Source organism: Akebia trifoliata, chromosome 13 (genome assembly GCF_017979445.1).
Source record: "Akebia trifoliata isolate Shusen 1 chromosome 13, ASM1797944v1, whole genome shotgun sequence".
NCBI classification, from domain to species: Eukaryota; Viridiplantae; Streptophyta; class Magnoliopsida; order Ranunculales; family Lardizabalaceae; genus Akebia; species Akebia trifoliata.
The window spans coordinates 8,468,911-8,485,155 of record NC_141387.1 but is presented as its reverse complement, the minus strand read 5'-3'; the positions used below and the strand labels follow the sequence as shown (position 1 = coordinate 8,485,155).

The 16,245-nt window shown below is 31.8% G+C and overlaps 1 protein-coding gene across 1 annotated transcript; it reads right to left on the bottom strand.

Moving 5' to 3' along the window:
• Window positions 1-541: 541 nt before the first annotated feature.
• Window positions 542-12,744, bottom strand: LOC147387699 (GDSL esterase/lipase At1g28600-like). Its single transcript, XM_086421733.1, has 5 exons — window positions 12,383-12,744; window positions 11,134-11,349; window positions 9,989-10,137; window positions 5,438-5,714; window positions 542-1,009 (listed from the first exon to the last, which is right to left on the bottom strand). The coding sequence occupies exons 1-5, from the start codon at window positions 12,618-12,620 to the stop codon at window positions 744-746; spliced, it is 1,146 nt and encodes a 381-aa protein (XP_086277859.1). The 5' UTR covers window positions 12,621-12,744; the 3' UTR covers window positions 542-743.
• Between the last annotated feature and the right edge of the window lie 3,501 nt (window positions 12,745-16,245).

Below are 16,245 nucleotides of genomic sequence, written 5' to 3'. Positions count from 1 at the left end.
ATGTAGAGCTTTAGTAGAAGCATTGGAGCTCTTAAAAGCTAAATGGTTAGACTGATAATTGAAATGGATTCACTGCTCTTGTGAAAGGCATGAAAGACTTTTTTCGTTTGCATCTTGACCTATAGATTCAACAAATACGAGGTCATTTATCAAAAGTAAATTAAAGAATCCAACATATTTGTAGAGAAGGAAACTCTGTAGGAGACGTGTTGGCAAACTATGGAGTTGTGAGCTCTTCACTTTCTCAATTTTCTTGTTATGAGGAACTCCCTTTCATGGCAAAAAAGGCATTCTTAGGTGATCGTCTCGATGTTCAATAGGGGTCTTCCCCTTAAGACAATTTATCATTAGTATACTCTTTTGCTTATTTAGCCAAAAAAAGAAAACACAATGAAGAAAGAATTGAGTAAGAAGTATAAGGAACAAGGTTTCGAAAGTGTTTGGTTTTTCTCCATTCACCAATCAAACAAAAAAAATTGAAGTTTGGATAAAGGGGTTTACACCTGCAATGTCAATAGTTGATGATCAAGGTTCCAAGAATTAGAGTAAAATGACATGAATTAACACTTGGCATTATTGATAACATGTCTTAAAAAATGGATTACATCATAATAATTTTACAGCATAATTAATCAATATTTGTTTCACAATATTTCAATTGGTTCTAACTAGAATGTAGACGTACAATTGTTTTTCTTTCTGAATATCAAATCATCCATTGCGCACTCATAATTAAAAGTCGACTATTTGGGATAAAATCGAACATCTTCAACATCCTGTGCTGGTTTTAAACAAGAAATGTCAAATGGAGGGATAGTGTTGGATCCATCTAATAAACCAGTAGCAATTATTTTATATGCAGCTTCTGTTAGATGAAGACCATCCCAGCTGGCAAACAATGATGGGTCCTCACAGACTTTGGAACCCACCTTTCCACACCCAGATGTGAAGTTGAAATTATATGGACCTGGCCCTCCACAGCAAGCTGTAAGTACCCCTTTTGAAAATCCTGAAGCAATACAAAAATTATTATAAAATAGGGGGTCACATATATGATTTGCTTGGATAATATTTCAAAGGACAGTGCTTTTATGATCAGGATCTAAAGTTTTTTTCTGCATCAAAATGTTTTTTGGAAGGAACATTCAGCTCTCAGATGTTTCAGGAATGTTTTGGATTATTCCCGAATATTTCAGCGAGACTGTCAGTTTTTCTTCTAACTAAAATTTTTCCTCTAGATGATCAGATTTTAAACCTTAGATAAGACCAAACAGAATAAAAATAATCCAAGAAACTATCCATCACAATCTTTTTGGACCCATAAACCCTATTAAATTTTAGCCCAAAAAATAAGACATTTAAATCTAAAAATGAACCTTCAATTACGGGTCTGTCTAATAAAACTTTTAAAAATTGGCCTGGACAATCATTTTCCCTAATTTTTACCTATTACCTACATATTTAAAACCTTTACCTGAAAATATGAATTCTATCCCTTTGTTTTTTTTAACCATTTTAAACAATGATAGAAATGAATGTAAACATATTTAGGGTCATGTTTGGCACCCTACGTTTCACCATTCATGTTTTGTCCTACATAGGTTAGAAGTTTTTGAATGAGCTGATTTTTAGTGAGGATGGTCTCTATGATGATGTGATCATTCTTATCAAAATCAGCCCATTCCAAAACTTCTAACTCCATCAAAAGTGATTTATAAAAAATGGATAGTCCACGATTATTCAACTTGTAAACATAGGGTTAAAATTTTTGGAATGAGTTGACTTTTGATGTGGAGATCATCCACACAAAAAATCAGCCCAACCTAAAATTTATAACCCTATCAAAAGTGGTTTAGAATTGCGGACTATTGATTTTTTACCGTTAATTTCTAGATCACTTTTGATGGGGTCAGAAGTTTTAGATTGGGCTGATTTTTTGTGAGGATGATTGCGTCATCATGGAGATCATTATCTTAAAAAATCAGCCCAATCCAAAAGATTTAAATCATATAACACAAATTTTGACTCTCAACATTGGCTCCCTAATGTTGGATGCCTAACACTATATATATAGGGTCCCGTTCAGCACCCTAAGCTTTACCACACACTTTAACAAACGTGTTTTGTCTTATATGGGTTAGAAGTTTTGGAATGGGCTGATTTTTGGTGAGGATGATCTCTACGGTGAATAGATCATCCTCACCAAAAATCAGCTCATTCCAAAACTTCTAACCCCATCAAAAATGGTTTACAAAAAATGGACGGTCCACGATTTTTCAACGTGTAAACATGGGGCTAAACATTTTGGAATGGGCTGATTTTTGGGGAGGATGATCTTCTAATCATAGAGATCATCCTCACCAAAAATCAGCCCATTCCAAAACTTATAACCCATGTAGGACAAAAAACGTTTGTTAAAGTGTGTGGTAAAACTTAGGGTGCTGAACATTTCCCATATATATATATATATATATGGGAATGCTAACGTTCAAGATCTGATGTGGATATTAACATTCTCCAATACAATTTTTTCAATAATATCCGTATCCATTTTGTATTTTAGTGAAAAAGATAGGGGCATGTTGGTTTATTACATAATAAATGTTTGTTTGTATTGGTTGTCAAAACATTTATTACAAATAAGATTGTATTGGTTGTCAAAACATTTATTACAAATAAGACATTTAAATTTAAATATTAAATGTCCTTCGGATTTATTATTTAAATAGACTAATATACCTTTGTCTTTTCACTAAAAAACAATATGAGTAGGATACTATTGAAAAAAAAATGTTACAGTATGTTAACGTGATCATGAGATCTTGGACGTTATATATATACATACTGGATCATCAGACCAATAAAAAACCTATGCTTTTTGTTCTATATGGCTTAGAAGTTTCAGAATGGGCTGATTTTTAGTGAGGATATCATAAAATCAACTCATTCCTAAATTTCTAATCCTAGTATACAAGGTGAAGAATCGTGGACTGTCCTCTTATTTGTAAAACACTTTTGATGGGGTTAGAAATTTCAGAATAGTTTGATTTTTTGTGAGGATGATCGCTTTTGTGACGCGATCATTCTCCAAAAAATCAGCCCTTTCCGAACTTGTAAACCATATAAGACAAAAGGTATGGATTTTTTGTTGGCTAGCAATCCCCTCCCATATATATGGGCTTGGTTAACATGTACCTTAAGGGCATATGTTAAGGTGCATTAAATACGCATTGAAAACAAGCATGTGAGGGTATTTTTGATAGGAAAGTCATGTTTTGAGTTGTATTTAATGCATCTCAACATGTGCAAGGCACATGTAAAAAAACCTATATGTATATAGGGAAGCATTCGGGGACTTGAAGAGAGCCAAACATTGTTCCAATACATTTTTTCAATGCATGGGTTAGAAGTTTCAAAATTGGCTGATTTTTTGTTAGGATGATCTTCTCAACATCCTTGCAAAAAATCAGTCCATTTTAAGTCCAAACATTTTTTAATATATGAGCTAAAATTTTTAGAATGGGTTGATTTTTTCTAAGGATGCTCTCTATGTTGAGAAGATCATCCTCACAAAAAATCAGCCCATTCTGAAATCTCTAACCTCAGTTTACAAGTTGAAGAATCATGGATCGTTAATTATTTTGATTGGGTTAGAAACATGAGAATGGCCTGATTTTTGTTGAGGATGGTCTCCTCACCATAGAGATCATCCTCATAAAAATTCATCCCATTCTAAAACTTCTAGCTCATATACTGGAAAATGTTTGTCTCTTTTTTAGGCCTTCAGATGCTTCCCTATATATATATATATAGGGAAATGTTCAGCACCCTAAGTTTTACCACACACTTTAACAAATGTTTTTTGTCCTACATGGGTTAGAAGTTTTGGAATGGGCTGATTTTTGGTGAGGATGATCTCTATGATTAGAAGATCATCCTCCCCAAAAATCAGCCCATTCCGAAATGTTTAACCCCATGTTTACAAGTTGAAAAATCGTGGACCGTCCATTTTTTATAAATCATTTTTGATGGGGTTAGAAGTTTTGGAATGAGCTGATTTTTGGTGAGGATGATCTCCTCACCATAGAGATCATCCTCACCAAAAATCAGCCCATTCCGAAACTTCTAACCCATGTAGGACAAAACGCATTTGTTAAAGTGTGTGGTAAGACCCATATATATATATATATATATATATATATTATATATATATATATATATATATATAGAGTAGCGTTCAATGGCCAACAGTTTGGCAAACATTTTGGCAAACACATTTTTCAAAACATGGGTTAGAGGTCTTGGAATGGGCTGATTTTTGGTGAGGATGATCTCTATGGTGAGGAGATCATCATCACCAAAAATCAGCCCATTCCAAAACTTTTAACCTCATCAAAAATGGTTTACAAAAAATGGACGGTTCACGATTTTTCAACTTGTAAAATGGGGCTAGAAGTTTTGGAATGAGCTGATTTTTGGTGAGGATGATCTCCTCACCGTAGAGATCATCCTCACCAAAAATCAGCCCATTCCAAGACCTCTAACCCATGTTTTGAAAAAGTGTTTGCCAAAATGTTTTGCCAAACTGATGGCCATGGATAGGGACCCATATATATATATATATATATATATATATGGGTCCCGTTTAGCACCAAACATTTTGACCAACATTTTAGCCAACCATTTTTGTCCTACATGAGTTAGAAGTTTTGGAATGGGCTGATTTTTGGAGAGGAGGAGATCATCTTCACCAAAAGTCAGCCCATTTCAAAACTTCTAACCCTATGTTTACAAGTTGAAAAATCGTGGACCGTCCATTTTTTGTAAACTATTTTTGATGGGGTTAGAAGTTTTGGAATGAGCTGATTTTTGGTGATGATGATCTCCTCACCGTAGAGATCATCCTCACCAAAAATCAGCTCATTCCAAAACTTCTAACCCATGTTTTAAAAAATGTTTTGCCAAAATGTTTGGTGCTGAACATTTCCCAATATATATATATATATAGGGGGCAGTTCAAGGGCCATATGAGAAAACATATGAAAAAACTTTCGTTTTTCAAAATAAGGGTTAGAGGTTTTGGATTGAGCTGATTTTTTGCAAGGATGGTCACTATGATGAGAAGATCATCCTCACAAAAAATCAGCTCAATCAGAAACTTCTAAATCCATCAAAAGTGATTTACAAATTAGTGATAAAAATTGGTAAAAAATCGACGGTCCACATTCTAAATCACTTTTAATGGGGTTAGAAGTTTCAGATTGGGCTGATTTTTTTTTTGGATGATCTTCCCATCATAGAGATCATCCTCACAAAAAATCAGCTCAATCCAAAATTTCTAACCCATATTTTAAAATTTTATTAAAAACGAAAGTTTTCTCATATGGCCCTTGAACCTGACCCATATATATATATCAAAATAGGTAGGAGTACGCACCAAAATTACTTGGAGAGTCATAAAAGGGCATGGCAGCATTGTAGTAATCAGCATAGATGATGGTTGTATGGGGATGCAATTTTCGCAATCTATCTAGCTCTTTCTGAAGAAGATCATTGTGGAACTCAGCAAATTCATTTAACCAATCCAAACAACCAGTTTTTGGGTTGTACAATTCCTTGTTTGGACTTTGAAAAACTGTAAGAAATACGGCAGAGCAGCCAACTGGTATGTTTCCAGGGATCAAGAAATTCTGGGCCCCAAGTTCGATCAATGTCTGTATAAAAGAAGCAGAAGAAGTCATAAGTGGTTGTTTTGCGATAATGTTTTCAATTAATTTTAAATAGAAGTTTAGAATTATTAACTAATTTGTTTCAGTTCTTATTCAAGAGAAAAAGGAGCTTCTATTGCAACACCAACTTTTAATGAGAGCACAGTGCTCTTAATAAAAGGTGGTGTGCCCATAAAAGCTCTAAAAATTGTTTCAGTTCTTTATAGTTTTTTTGCACTGTTTTCACTTTCTTAAAATAATTAGGGATCTTGTAAGTGATGATAAAAAGAAGAATAATGCTGAAGTGACTAGGACTGACAATGATACAAAATGTACCTGATGTCCAAATCGACCTTACCCTAATTGATAAAAAATTTTTTTATGAAAAATCAGATTTTCGGATCGGATTGAAATCTTAGATTTGAAACGGATGTACCCCAATCTGTTATGAAATTATAGGATCCAAACATATTTTTGTTGGAAAAATCTGCATTTTGTTTAATCCAGATTTTTTGTGATCAAGTAGGGATATTCGAGCTACGATACAAGTGGGCCCCATTAATTTTTTGAGGATGGACCACTTGGAAACTTATTCATCTCATTGAAGAGAATAGTTTCATGTTTTAAGTTGTCAAAAATCCATTATGGGTGAATGACAAATCAGCTCCAAAGAACCCCTATTAGCCATGGTTTGTTGTATGTGGTTTATAAGATTATTGAGTTTATAAGAGAAACTCTTTAGTCCCACATCAGATAGTAATAAGAAAATTGTCTAGTTCTTATATAGAACTTCTTATATCACTTAAGTGTATATGAGAGAGAGGCTTGGATAAGCCCACGCACGCGCACAAGGGGCCCATGGGCTCAAGAAGGATTTGATCCATTGGTCCAAAATATCTTTAATGCGTATGCGGGCACAGGATGCGCGCGCAGGGGGGGTGCAAATCCCGTCAATTTGGCTTCACGTGGGTTCGTATTGGGCGTGGGCACACCCCTCACCGTCCATTAGAACACCATGGGTGCCTGTTCGGCCAGTAAGGACACCTCTTTTGATTTCTTTGAGAGACACACATGCACCTGTCCTTTTCTAAGAGACACCTTGTCTCTTAAATTTCTATAAATAGGTCATCTCGACCTCAGTTTTACTCACTCAAAAATTTTCTCTTCTTCTTCTTTGCTGTTTAAACGTGCAAGCATTCTGTTTTACATTTGCATTCTTTGAGAGTACAAACAGTAGCGTAGTGCTGCCTCTACACGTGTGATCGTTGTATCCTGGGAGACAATTGTTCATTGATCCGTGTGCACCAAGTTGCGGGAACAAAATTGTCTTAAGGACATTGTGTTCAACACAAGCCTCGGTCAAACTTCTATTTGTTCATTCTCGGGTATCTACCGCAAGAATATTTTCAACAATTTTAATGTTTTTTTTATTCTTAATTTCATATAAATACATATAGCTAACATGTTTTTATCTTTTTGTTTCCCTCTATGTTTATAGTTGAAAATTAATTGGATTATTATTAATTTTTTTTAAATTTTATATGATTTAAATTTTTTTTGAACATTGATAATTTGAAAATAAGACATGAGTTCGGATTGGTTTCGGATCATAGATAAAATGAAACAGATCAAATTCGATTTCCATACTCATTAATCTGATTGGATTGGGTACATGTTTAAAAAAATTCGGATCGATATTAGAGTGGTATTGATCCAGTACCATATTGACCTGTTACTAGTCCTAGATGTGACCTCAAGATCATACTTCATATCGCACTTAATTTCCTGATAAGGAAGTGTGTAGGAACCGTAGCTGTTTTTCATCGATAGTGAAAAAGCATATATGGTTCCTAAACACTTCCATATCAGGAAGTGCAATATGACGTACAATCTTGAGGTCACTCCAGCACGATAGTAAAAAAAATAAAATGGGTCCCCTAAGCTTCATGCTTTATATTCTATCTCAAATATTTTTCAATATTATAAAGAGTAGTTAAAGGTGCCCTGTATATGGGATTGGTGTCTACATGGCACGTTTTGATTGGAAAAGAAACACATCAGACTGCATGCACGGACTAATTAGGAGTCTGAGCATTATGTGAAAACTAAAAAGTTTGACAAGAAAATTCGACAAGTCAAGGCCCACAAATTTTAGAAAGCGAATTTTGATGGCCTATAGCTGTTGAAATTTTTAATGATCCCCAATTTAATGGCTTAGAGCCATCAAATTTCTCTCATCCTCTATTAATCTAACAATTTGAGTACGTCGAAAAACAAATTTGACAATAAAAAATTTGGCTCCTTAATCCTCGAATATAGGGTTTTTTTCACGTTGTGGAGGTGTTTTAAAATCCATCTAATTGTTGTTATATCTTGGGAGGTGTACCATTAAGAATCCAATAACATTGAGGGGAGAGCCATTGCGGAGTGGGGCTATAATTTATCATATTGGATTGAATAAGTCTCTCGATGCCTATACTGATAAAATATATAGAAAAGTTTAATTTTTTGTTTTTTCTTTAAACTTATTTTATCTATAATTTTTTCTATTGGGAAGTTCAGCATGTTTGGATAGAAGGCGACTCTGTGGACGATACAATATTCATTATTTGAGTTTTGGTGATCCCCACTTTCCAAAGTAAAAAAATAAAAATGAATAATCACTTATGGGAGATCTTTTTTCTCTGTTTTCTTTTGGTTTTGAATACTCTTACTCTTCATTAATGTATACATCACTTACGCAACGATAACAAATATTATTAATCTACAATCATAGTATTCCGTGTACAATTTTACATTATTTATATAATAATATAGGAAAATTATTAGAAAAATAATAAATAAATTATTAATTATTAAAAAAATTAATTCTTTTTTCAAAATTATCAAAAAGGTAATAACTTGACGGTCCAAGTGCCTGTTTCCAAATGGACAAAATTACCCTCCCAAAACCTGGCGGCTGGAATGCCACTTTTCATTACCCTCCCGAAACTTGACGGTTGAAATTGTACAATTTTATAAAACAAATAATTACAAATTTTTATTATTAGATAAAATATTTTATAATTACAAATTATTTTATAAAACAAATGATAATATTTTATAATTACAAAATATTCTAATAATATTTTTATTTACAAGCTATAAAATCATTTGTAATTACAAATTATTTTTATTTGTAATGTTTTTATGAAAAATTGTAATTATAATGAAATAAAATAATATTTGGAAAAACAAACGTGGTGAAACTAACTATTTCATTTTATTATATATTTTTAAATATAAAATATGTATTATATGAAAAAATGGATATGCACTTTTTATTGAAACAGTAGAAAATTACGAAATAAATATTAATTATAGAACACATTACAAATAAAAGTTTTTAACAGCATTATAATGGAATAAATTAAAAAAATTAATTTCTAAAGTATTACGCAAAAAAAAAATTTAAAAATAAAACTTTCTTACCAGATTTTGTTGAAATCATGCGAACGAAAGAGATTTTGTTGGAAAATGTGAACGAAATTGAATATGTGAGGTATATGGAGAACAAAAAATGACTGTCAAACCGTCAGTTTATTATTTTTTTAATAGTTTAAAAAAAATATATTATTTTTTTAATAATTATAAAGAATATATATATTTTTAATAATTATAAAGAATAATATTTATTGGAGTACTGATGATTAATTTATATGATGTTATTCACCTTTATATTCTGAAATTTTTTATGTTTTATTTTTATATTTAAAAGAGAAGTACAATATGGGGTGCCACCTGACCTTAGTTATGAAGGGGACACCTGACTGCATCCATGCACTTTTATTAATATTATAATCATCTTTATTGCATACCTACCGGCCTCTTAACATGACTGGATTAGCCCATTTGCATAAAAAAAATTCATATATAAGTCAACAATATTTTCTTAAACCATATTTTAATGATATTTTATGAAAACGTGACCAACTTTTGACGACTTTACAATTCGGCTCATTGTTCATTTTAATTATCAAAATGTGTGAACGGTAATGATATTGGAGGTTTTAAGTGACAATTTCACAAGTTTAAGTGACCATCTTGTAAGTTTCGCTATTTTTAGTGAGATTGTCCATATTCAAATCACCTTAAACTTGCATCCTGGTCACTTGAAAAATTTGTGATTTTGCACATTCATGTTTTAATAATTAAAATGAACAGCTAATTGGAATTGTAAATTCATCAAATTTGACTCATGAAAATAGTAATTTACCCTTTTTTAAATTTTCTATGCTCACCTGGACTGCCCGGGATATAGAATTGACGACTAAGGGTACAAAGCTTCGAATCTCTTCAAAATCAATTCTATCAATGACAGGGTGGTAATAATCATCTCCTCCAAATTCTCCCACAACAAATAGAGATGTATTGAAGTAATCACTGCAATCTATGAATCAAAGAAACTTAATTACACATGGAAAACTTAGAAAACAACAAAGGGTTAGATGAAATAAAATTATTGCAACACTTAATCATGCTTGTACATATTTTCATGGGTATGTGAATGTGTGTCTAAAGAATAATATTTTTTTTTTTAATAACACATACTAAGTTACTGTTTGGATACAAAGTAGAAAGTAACTCAAAAAAAAAAAAAAAAGAATTAAAAAGTAAAAAGTAGTCTTCTTTTGTTGTTTAAGAAATTTAAGGTTTTATTTTTTAAAATTAATTTTTTGAAATTAACTGAAACAAATACGTGTTCTAACTTTTCAATTTTCAAAAAAAAAAAAATTTACATTTTTAGGAGTATTCAAACGGGCACAATTAGAAGTTCCACGAAATCTTATTTCAATGAGTCATGCTGGGGTGACACATGATTTACTGTGATTCTCACAATTCTAACGTGGACGTGCATATATAACCATTGATGATTTTTTACACTTATCGTAAGAAAACACATGTATGGTTATGTGCACATCCCATGTCAGACTTGGGAGAATCACAGTAAATACTTTGTGTCATTTCAGCATTTTCCTATTTCAATAGATCATGGATCCCAATGATTTTTGAAAGAGTAATGCTTGGGTGACAATGGGATTTACTGCGATTCTCACATTTCTAACGTGGAGGTGTGCACTTAACTGTAGATGTTTTTTACTCATATACAAAGGAAACACACCTATGTCTATCACATCCACATAGAGAAAATCATAGTGAAAAGCAAAATCCCCCCAGATTATGTGATGGATGATTTCACTGTGACTTTTTCTCACTCGACGCGTCGGAGACAGAGTGACTCACCTGAATCGTCTCAGTCTCAGTCCCAGACAGGTTTTAAAAAAATTATAATTAATTTTTTTTCTTTTTCCAATCTATGACTCATCCATCATATTAAAAACAAAAAAACAAAAAAACAAAAAAACAAAAATTAGAGAGGGAGTACCTGATGATGGGTTACAAAGAGAAGGCAAAAGTTGTTTGAACCAGCTAAGTTGAACGGTCAAAGAGTAGTTGGCATATGGATTTTCAATATTTCTATTTTCGTAGAAACTGTCCTCTAAGGCTGTAGCTCCTGCGACAGCGAAATTCGCTCCTTTCTTGAAACCTTGGTTGTTGGGTATCAAATATGGAGGCAATAGTGGAACTCCAAGAGACTGGGCTGTACATATTCACATCACCACCAAACATCTTCATTAAAACCATGAAAGAGACAAAGAGAGAGATTTAAAGATCTCAGTGAACCCAGAGATCAAACATGAACTTAATCGAGTTAACTCAAGGATTAGCGAGTTGATCTGGTGAGTCAATAAATATATATTAAATTCATTTAAGAATATTTAATTGTTTTCCAGAAATATATTAGATGTAGTGGAATTAAATAACTCAGTCCATTTCCTAATACAAAGCGATGCATCATTTATCTAATTGACTTTTCAAAATCAGAAATCAAAAACATGAAAAATCAAAAATCAAGATATAATAATAATAATAATTTTATATAAAAATATAATCATCATAATTCTTTGGATAATTTAGACATATGCCTTATTAGCTTATTTAAAACTAATAGAAAATGACCTAATTGCCCTCTTCATCAATTTATTTTTAAAAACCCAAATTTTTTTTTTCAAAATGTCATCTCTTCAATCTCTAAGATAAATATTTTTACCCTGTAGATGTGTGATTGTGTAAATTTTGTTTTCTAAAAGATCAATTTTCAGAATTAGTGTTAGCTAAACAAGATTTTGGATTGTGAAAATCAGTTTCTATAATCTTACTCTGATAATCCATAATCAAGAATCAGGTTTAATAATCCATACCAGAACCAAAAAAAACATAATATCCCAAGGACTTTTCGAAAATATGTTAAACACGGATATTTCATTCATTTTTGGCAGTCTTACATAGAAGACTATGGTCAAAGGATATGCCATCAGTTTTGAAAACAGTAAGGGAGTTAGGTAAAAAATTCAGCAAAACCAGAAAGACTTTTCTAGTAGCTGAATTGAATGGTAAGAAATTTCTCCGAATTCTCTTCTAATTCAATTCTTAATTTGGACACCCAGATTTAAAATACAGATTAAAATTAAAATTAAAATTAAATTCAAAATCAAAATTAAACCACCCTACATCATGGTAATTATTCTTTGAGACCCTTTGATTTGGAAAAGTAAAATTATATATATACATACCAATGAAATCGATAATCAAACGTCCATCACAGCATCGACCAGTTGGATGATGAAAATAGGTCATTCCATAAGGAAATCTACCTTTAACAGAAGGATGATCACCTTCCATGTAGAGTAAGTTTCCTGTGTCTGAAAGTGAATCACCAAAGTTGAAGATGGAGTTGTAGCAACCCAAAACTGGACCAGCAGCGCTGGCTAATAATATAAGAACAAGCCTAAGAATAGGATACAAGGCCATAGGGTTGGACACAAATGTGAGTTTTCTGATTCGACTAAACTAGGTGAGCCCCCCTTGGGAAGATAAAGAGTGAACTTTCTTGTAGGAGACATTGACACTCTTTTATAAGAAGTTTAATATAAAATATTAGTTTGGTCTCCTCACCTGTTTCTTCAAGGTATTGGAAAAGTATCAAGGTAACATATAGGAAGAAGAGCCGTGTTGGATACTATCATTTAAATTGACATCGTTTGGGACCTTGGTGTGCACAGAACCATAGATGCTTTTCACTCTTATCTCGATGAAAAGCATCTATGGTTCCATAGAGACATTTACGTCAACAATGTCCGAATTAATGTCGATTTTCAATGTTACTTCAGCATTTTCGTAAGAAGAATGTGCAACTTGCACCGACTAAACAATAAACAATGTGTAGTTTGTGAAAAAAATATTATGTTCTTTTAATATGCGATGGCGATAGAGGTAAGGTGTATGCATCATAAAATGTGCATGACTGCACGAGATATATATCAAGACTTTAGCGTATCTCATCACAAATCTTGACAATCAAGATTGATTTAGATCTACATAAATATAGTTAATTAGGCATAGTATATTAGATTATATAATTGTCTTCCCTTATTGGTGGGTAGGTTGAATCTATATAAACTCATCAATGGAAAAATGTAATTATCTTCTGCAAATCATACATAAAGTTTTATTTCTACATCGTCTTAAAGCCTAAGCACTAGTTGCTTGTATAGCTCGCATCAGAGCTCGCTTTGCAAACTACGCTTGTAGTTCTTTTTTCAATTTCAATGTGAAACTATGAAAAAAATAAAAATGGTATCTTTGATTTGCAATCTAATGAGTAAGGAGTACAATCTTGGTAGTTCAATCTTCAACGATGGCGCAACTATAACTATTGTGCCTAAATCCTTTCTTATTCTTTTTAACTATTACTTTAATTTACTTTCTTTGCTACTCCACATTCATGTTTCAAGAACGATCTCTATTTTGTTTCTATCAAAATTAACGTCTCTACAACTTCATTGCTTCGGATTATGTTTTTGAATGTCACACGGTGATCAAATCAGAAAGTACTTTTTTCTTTTTTCTTTCACTATGCATAGTAGAAAGAAAGGGGCGTTGGCCAAAGACAACATCCATTATCATCACTCTTCTAATAGAGTCGTGCTAGAGTAACACTGAAATTTACAACGTTTGGGACATTGGTGTGCAGTGAACCATAGGTGCTTCTCACTTGTATCTCGATGAAAAGCATCTATGCTTCAATAAATATATCCACATCAGCTATCTCTGAAATGATGTCAATTTTAATGTTAGTATAGGATTTCCCTTTTCCAAATATTTGGAGGGGCTTATGAATAATGCTGAAGTAACACTAAAATGTACATCGATGGTACTTTCTGATGTGGTGGTGCACACATACAAAGTTGGAGAACATGTTCAAAATGGTAAGGGAAAACTTCAGAATTTTTTTTATAAACAAGATAAAAAAACAATAAAACTATAAGATAAAAAAAAAATATATTAAGAGTTATGACAAAATACATATCCAATGAAAATTCATAAAATCAAGTTATTATCATCAAATCCCATATTTTTACATTTATGAATTACCAAATTATATTATGTATCAAGTTCCACATTTAAAAAACGAGAAAAAAAAATTCATTTTTTTGTGTTAGTGAAAAAAATGGAAAAAAGTTGGTTAAAAACTTGAAAAAATGATGATTTTTGTGACAAACGAAAAAGTAACATCTTTTTTTTACCAATTTAATTATCAGGTAGGGGTGTCAATGGGTCGGTTCCGGTTCCATTCCTCAGGAACTTAGAACCATAATCATTGTATGTAGTTCAGATCTAGTTCTTGTCGATTTCAGGTTTAGTTCCAAATTAAACGAAATCGAAACCAGAACCGCCACAAATCACGATTACCCATTGGTTCCGGTTCTCAAGAATCGAATAAGAGAAAAACGTATTTCAAATCATTATAATTTTTTTTTTCCTTTCAAAAAATTAATATATTATCAACAAAATTATTAACATAGTTATAATTTTTTATGCTAGAGATGCAAATTAATGATTTTTTTTCAAAAGTAAAAATTTTATCTTAGTTTAAAGTAAAAAAAAAAATTAGAAAAGAACTCATTTTAAGCTCCAATCAATAATTTATATGAAAAATTGAAGAATTGTGTATAACATTTATTTATTTTGAAATTAAAAAAAATATTTTAAATCATCTACACTATAATAATAAAAATGACAAAATAAATCGGTTTTGGGTACCCATGGGTTTCTACTGAATAGAACCTAATGATTTTAGTTCCTATCGGTTCGATTCCATTTAAGACCCGGCTTTAATCAGTTCCAATAAAAAATGAATTGAAATTGGGATTTTCGGTTTCGATTCGAATTCAATGCACACATAATCATTTGTGACTATGGGTGCACACATAACCATAAATGCTTTTCATCGAGATACAAGTGAAAAGCATCTCTGGATACATGTGCAAACCGATGTACTTTTGAGTGTCACTCCACCACATCTTGGGATTTATTTATTTAATAAAAAATATTTTATTCAGATGGATAAGTTTGACTGATTCCAAAGCACAAGCTTACAGTTGCGTGCAGCCATAAACTACTGCATCAACCAAATCCTCCTAAGGCAGACAATAATATTCTAAGAAAGATTTTAATAAAAAACAGACCCTTGAATGATCCTCGAGATTTATATAGTTTAAATAGTTAGGATCGGGGTCAACACATATGTGTGTTTTTCTTCCAAGGGTTACGTTTACAATTGGTATAAGCATTGCTGCTGGATTAATTTGGAACTTCCTTGTCATACGACTATCCTTGAACTGCTCAAAATAATAAAAATTATCGTAATAAACACTCCAGCCAAAATTGATGAATCTTTTATTATTATTATTATTATTTTTAGTTTTTGAATTTTTTAATAGCAAGTAGTAGCCTAATAAAGTCCATGATACTTTGAATGATTTTAATAAAACATCATAAACATGGTCATTGTGAGGATCCATCACTCACTTTAAAAATGGAGAGCTATTATTAATCTCTTAATTGATTAATCAAAACAAAACATTGACATTGACTTGATGCTGATCTAGATGTCCAAAGATTTTATTTTAATTATTTTATTTAATTACATAATCTATATAAAGTCACAAATTACATAATCCACATGTCTATATGAATTCAATTAAAAAAATGTGAAGTCAAAGATGATGGGATTTTGTAAATTATATATTAATAAATAAATTTAAATTATTTGAATCATTCAATACGATATGACTGAAATGAGTTAACTCAAATGATTGATAAAACACAAATCCTAGAGGATGAATATCAGATTTTGTGGTTTAGGAATTAGGGTGTAACATTAAGATTATTTGATGAAGTGGCCCCTACTCCACAATATGACAACCAGATAATCATACCAAAAATTAAAATAAAGGGGGAAAAGTAAGAACGGGTTAACACAGTCAACTCCACTCCATTGAATTTTGAGTTAAGTCACTCCTAAAAGTTGGTTGACCCAACTTAGAAACTCAAAATGCAGTGAGAATTTTCTGTTTTTTTTGAAAAATCATTT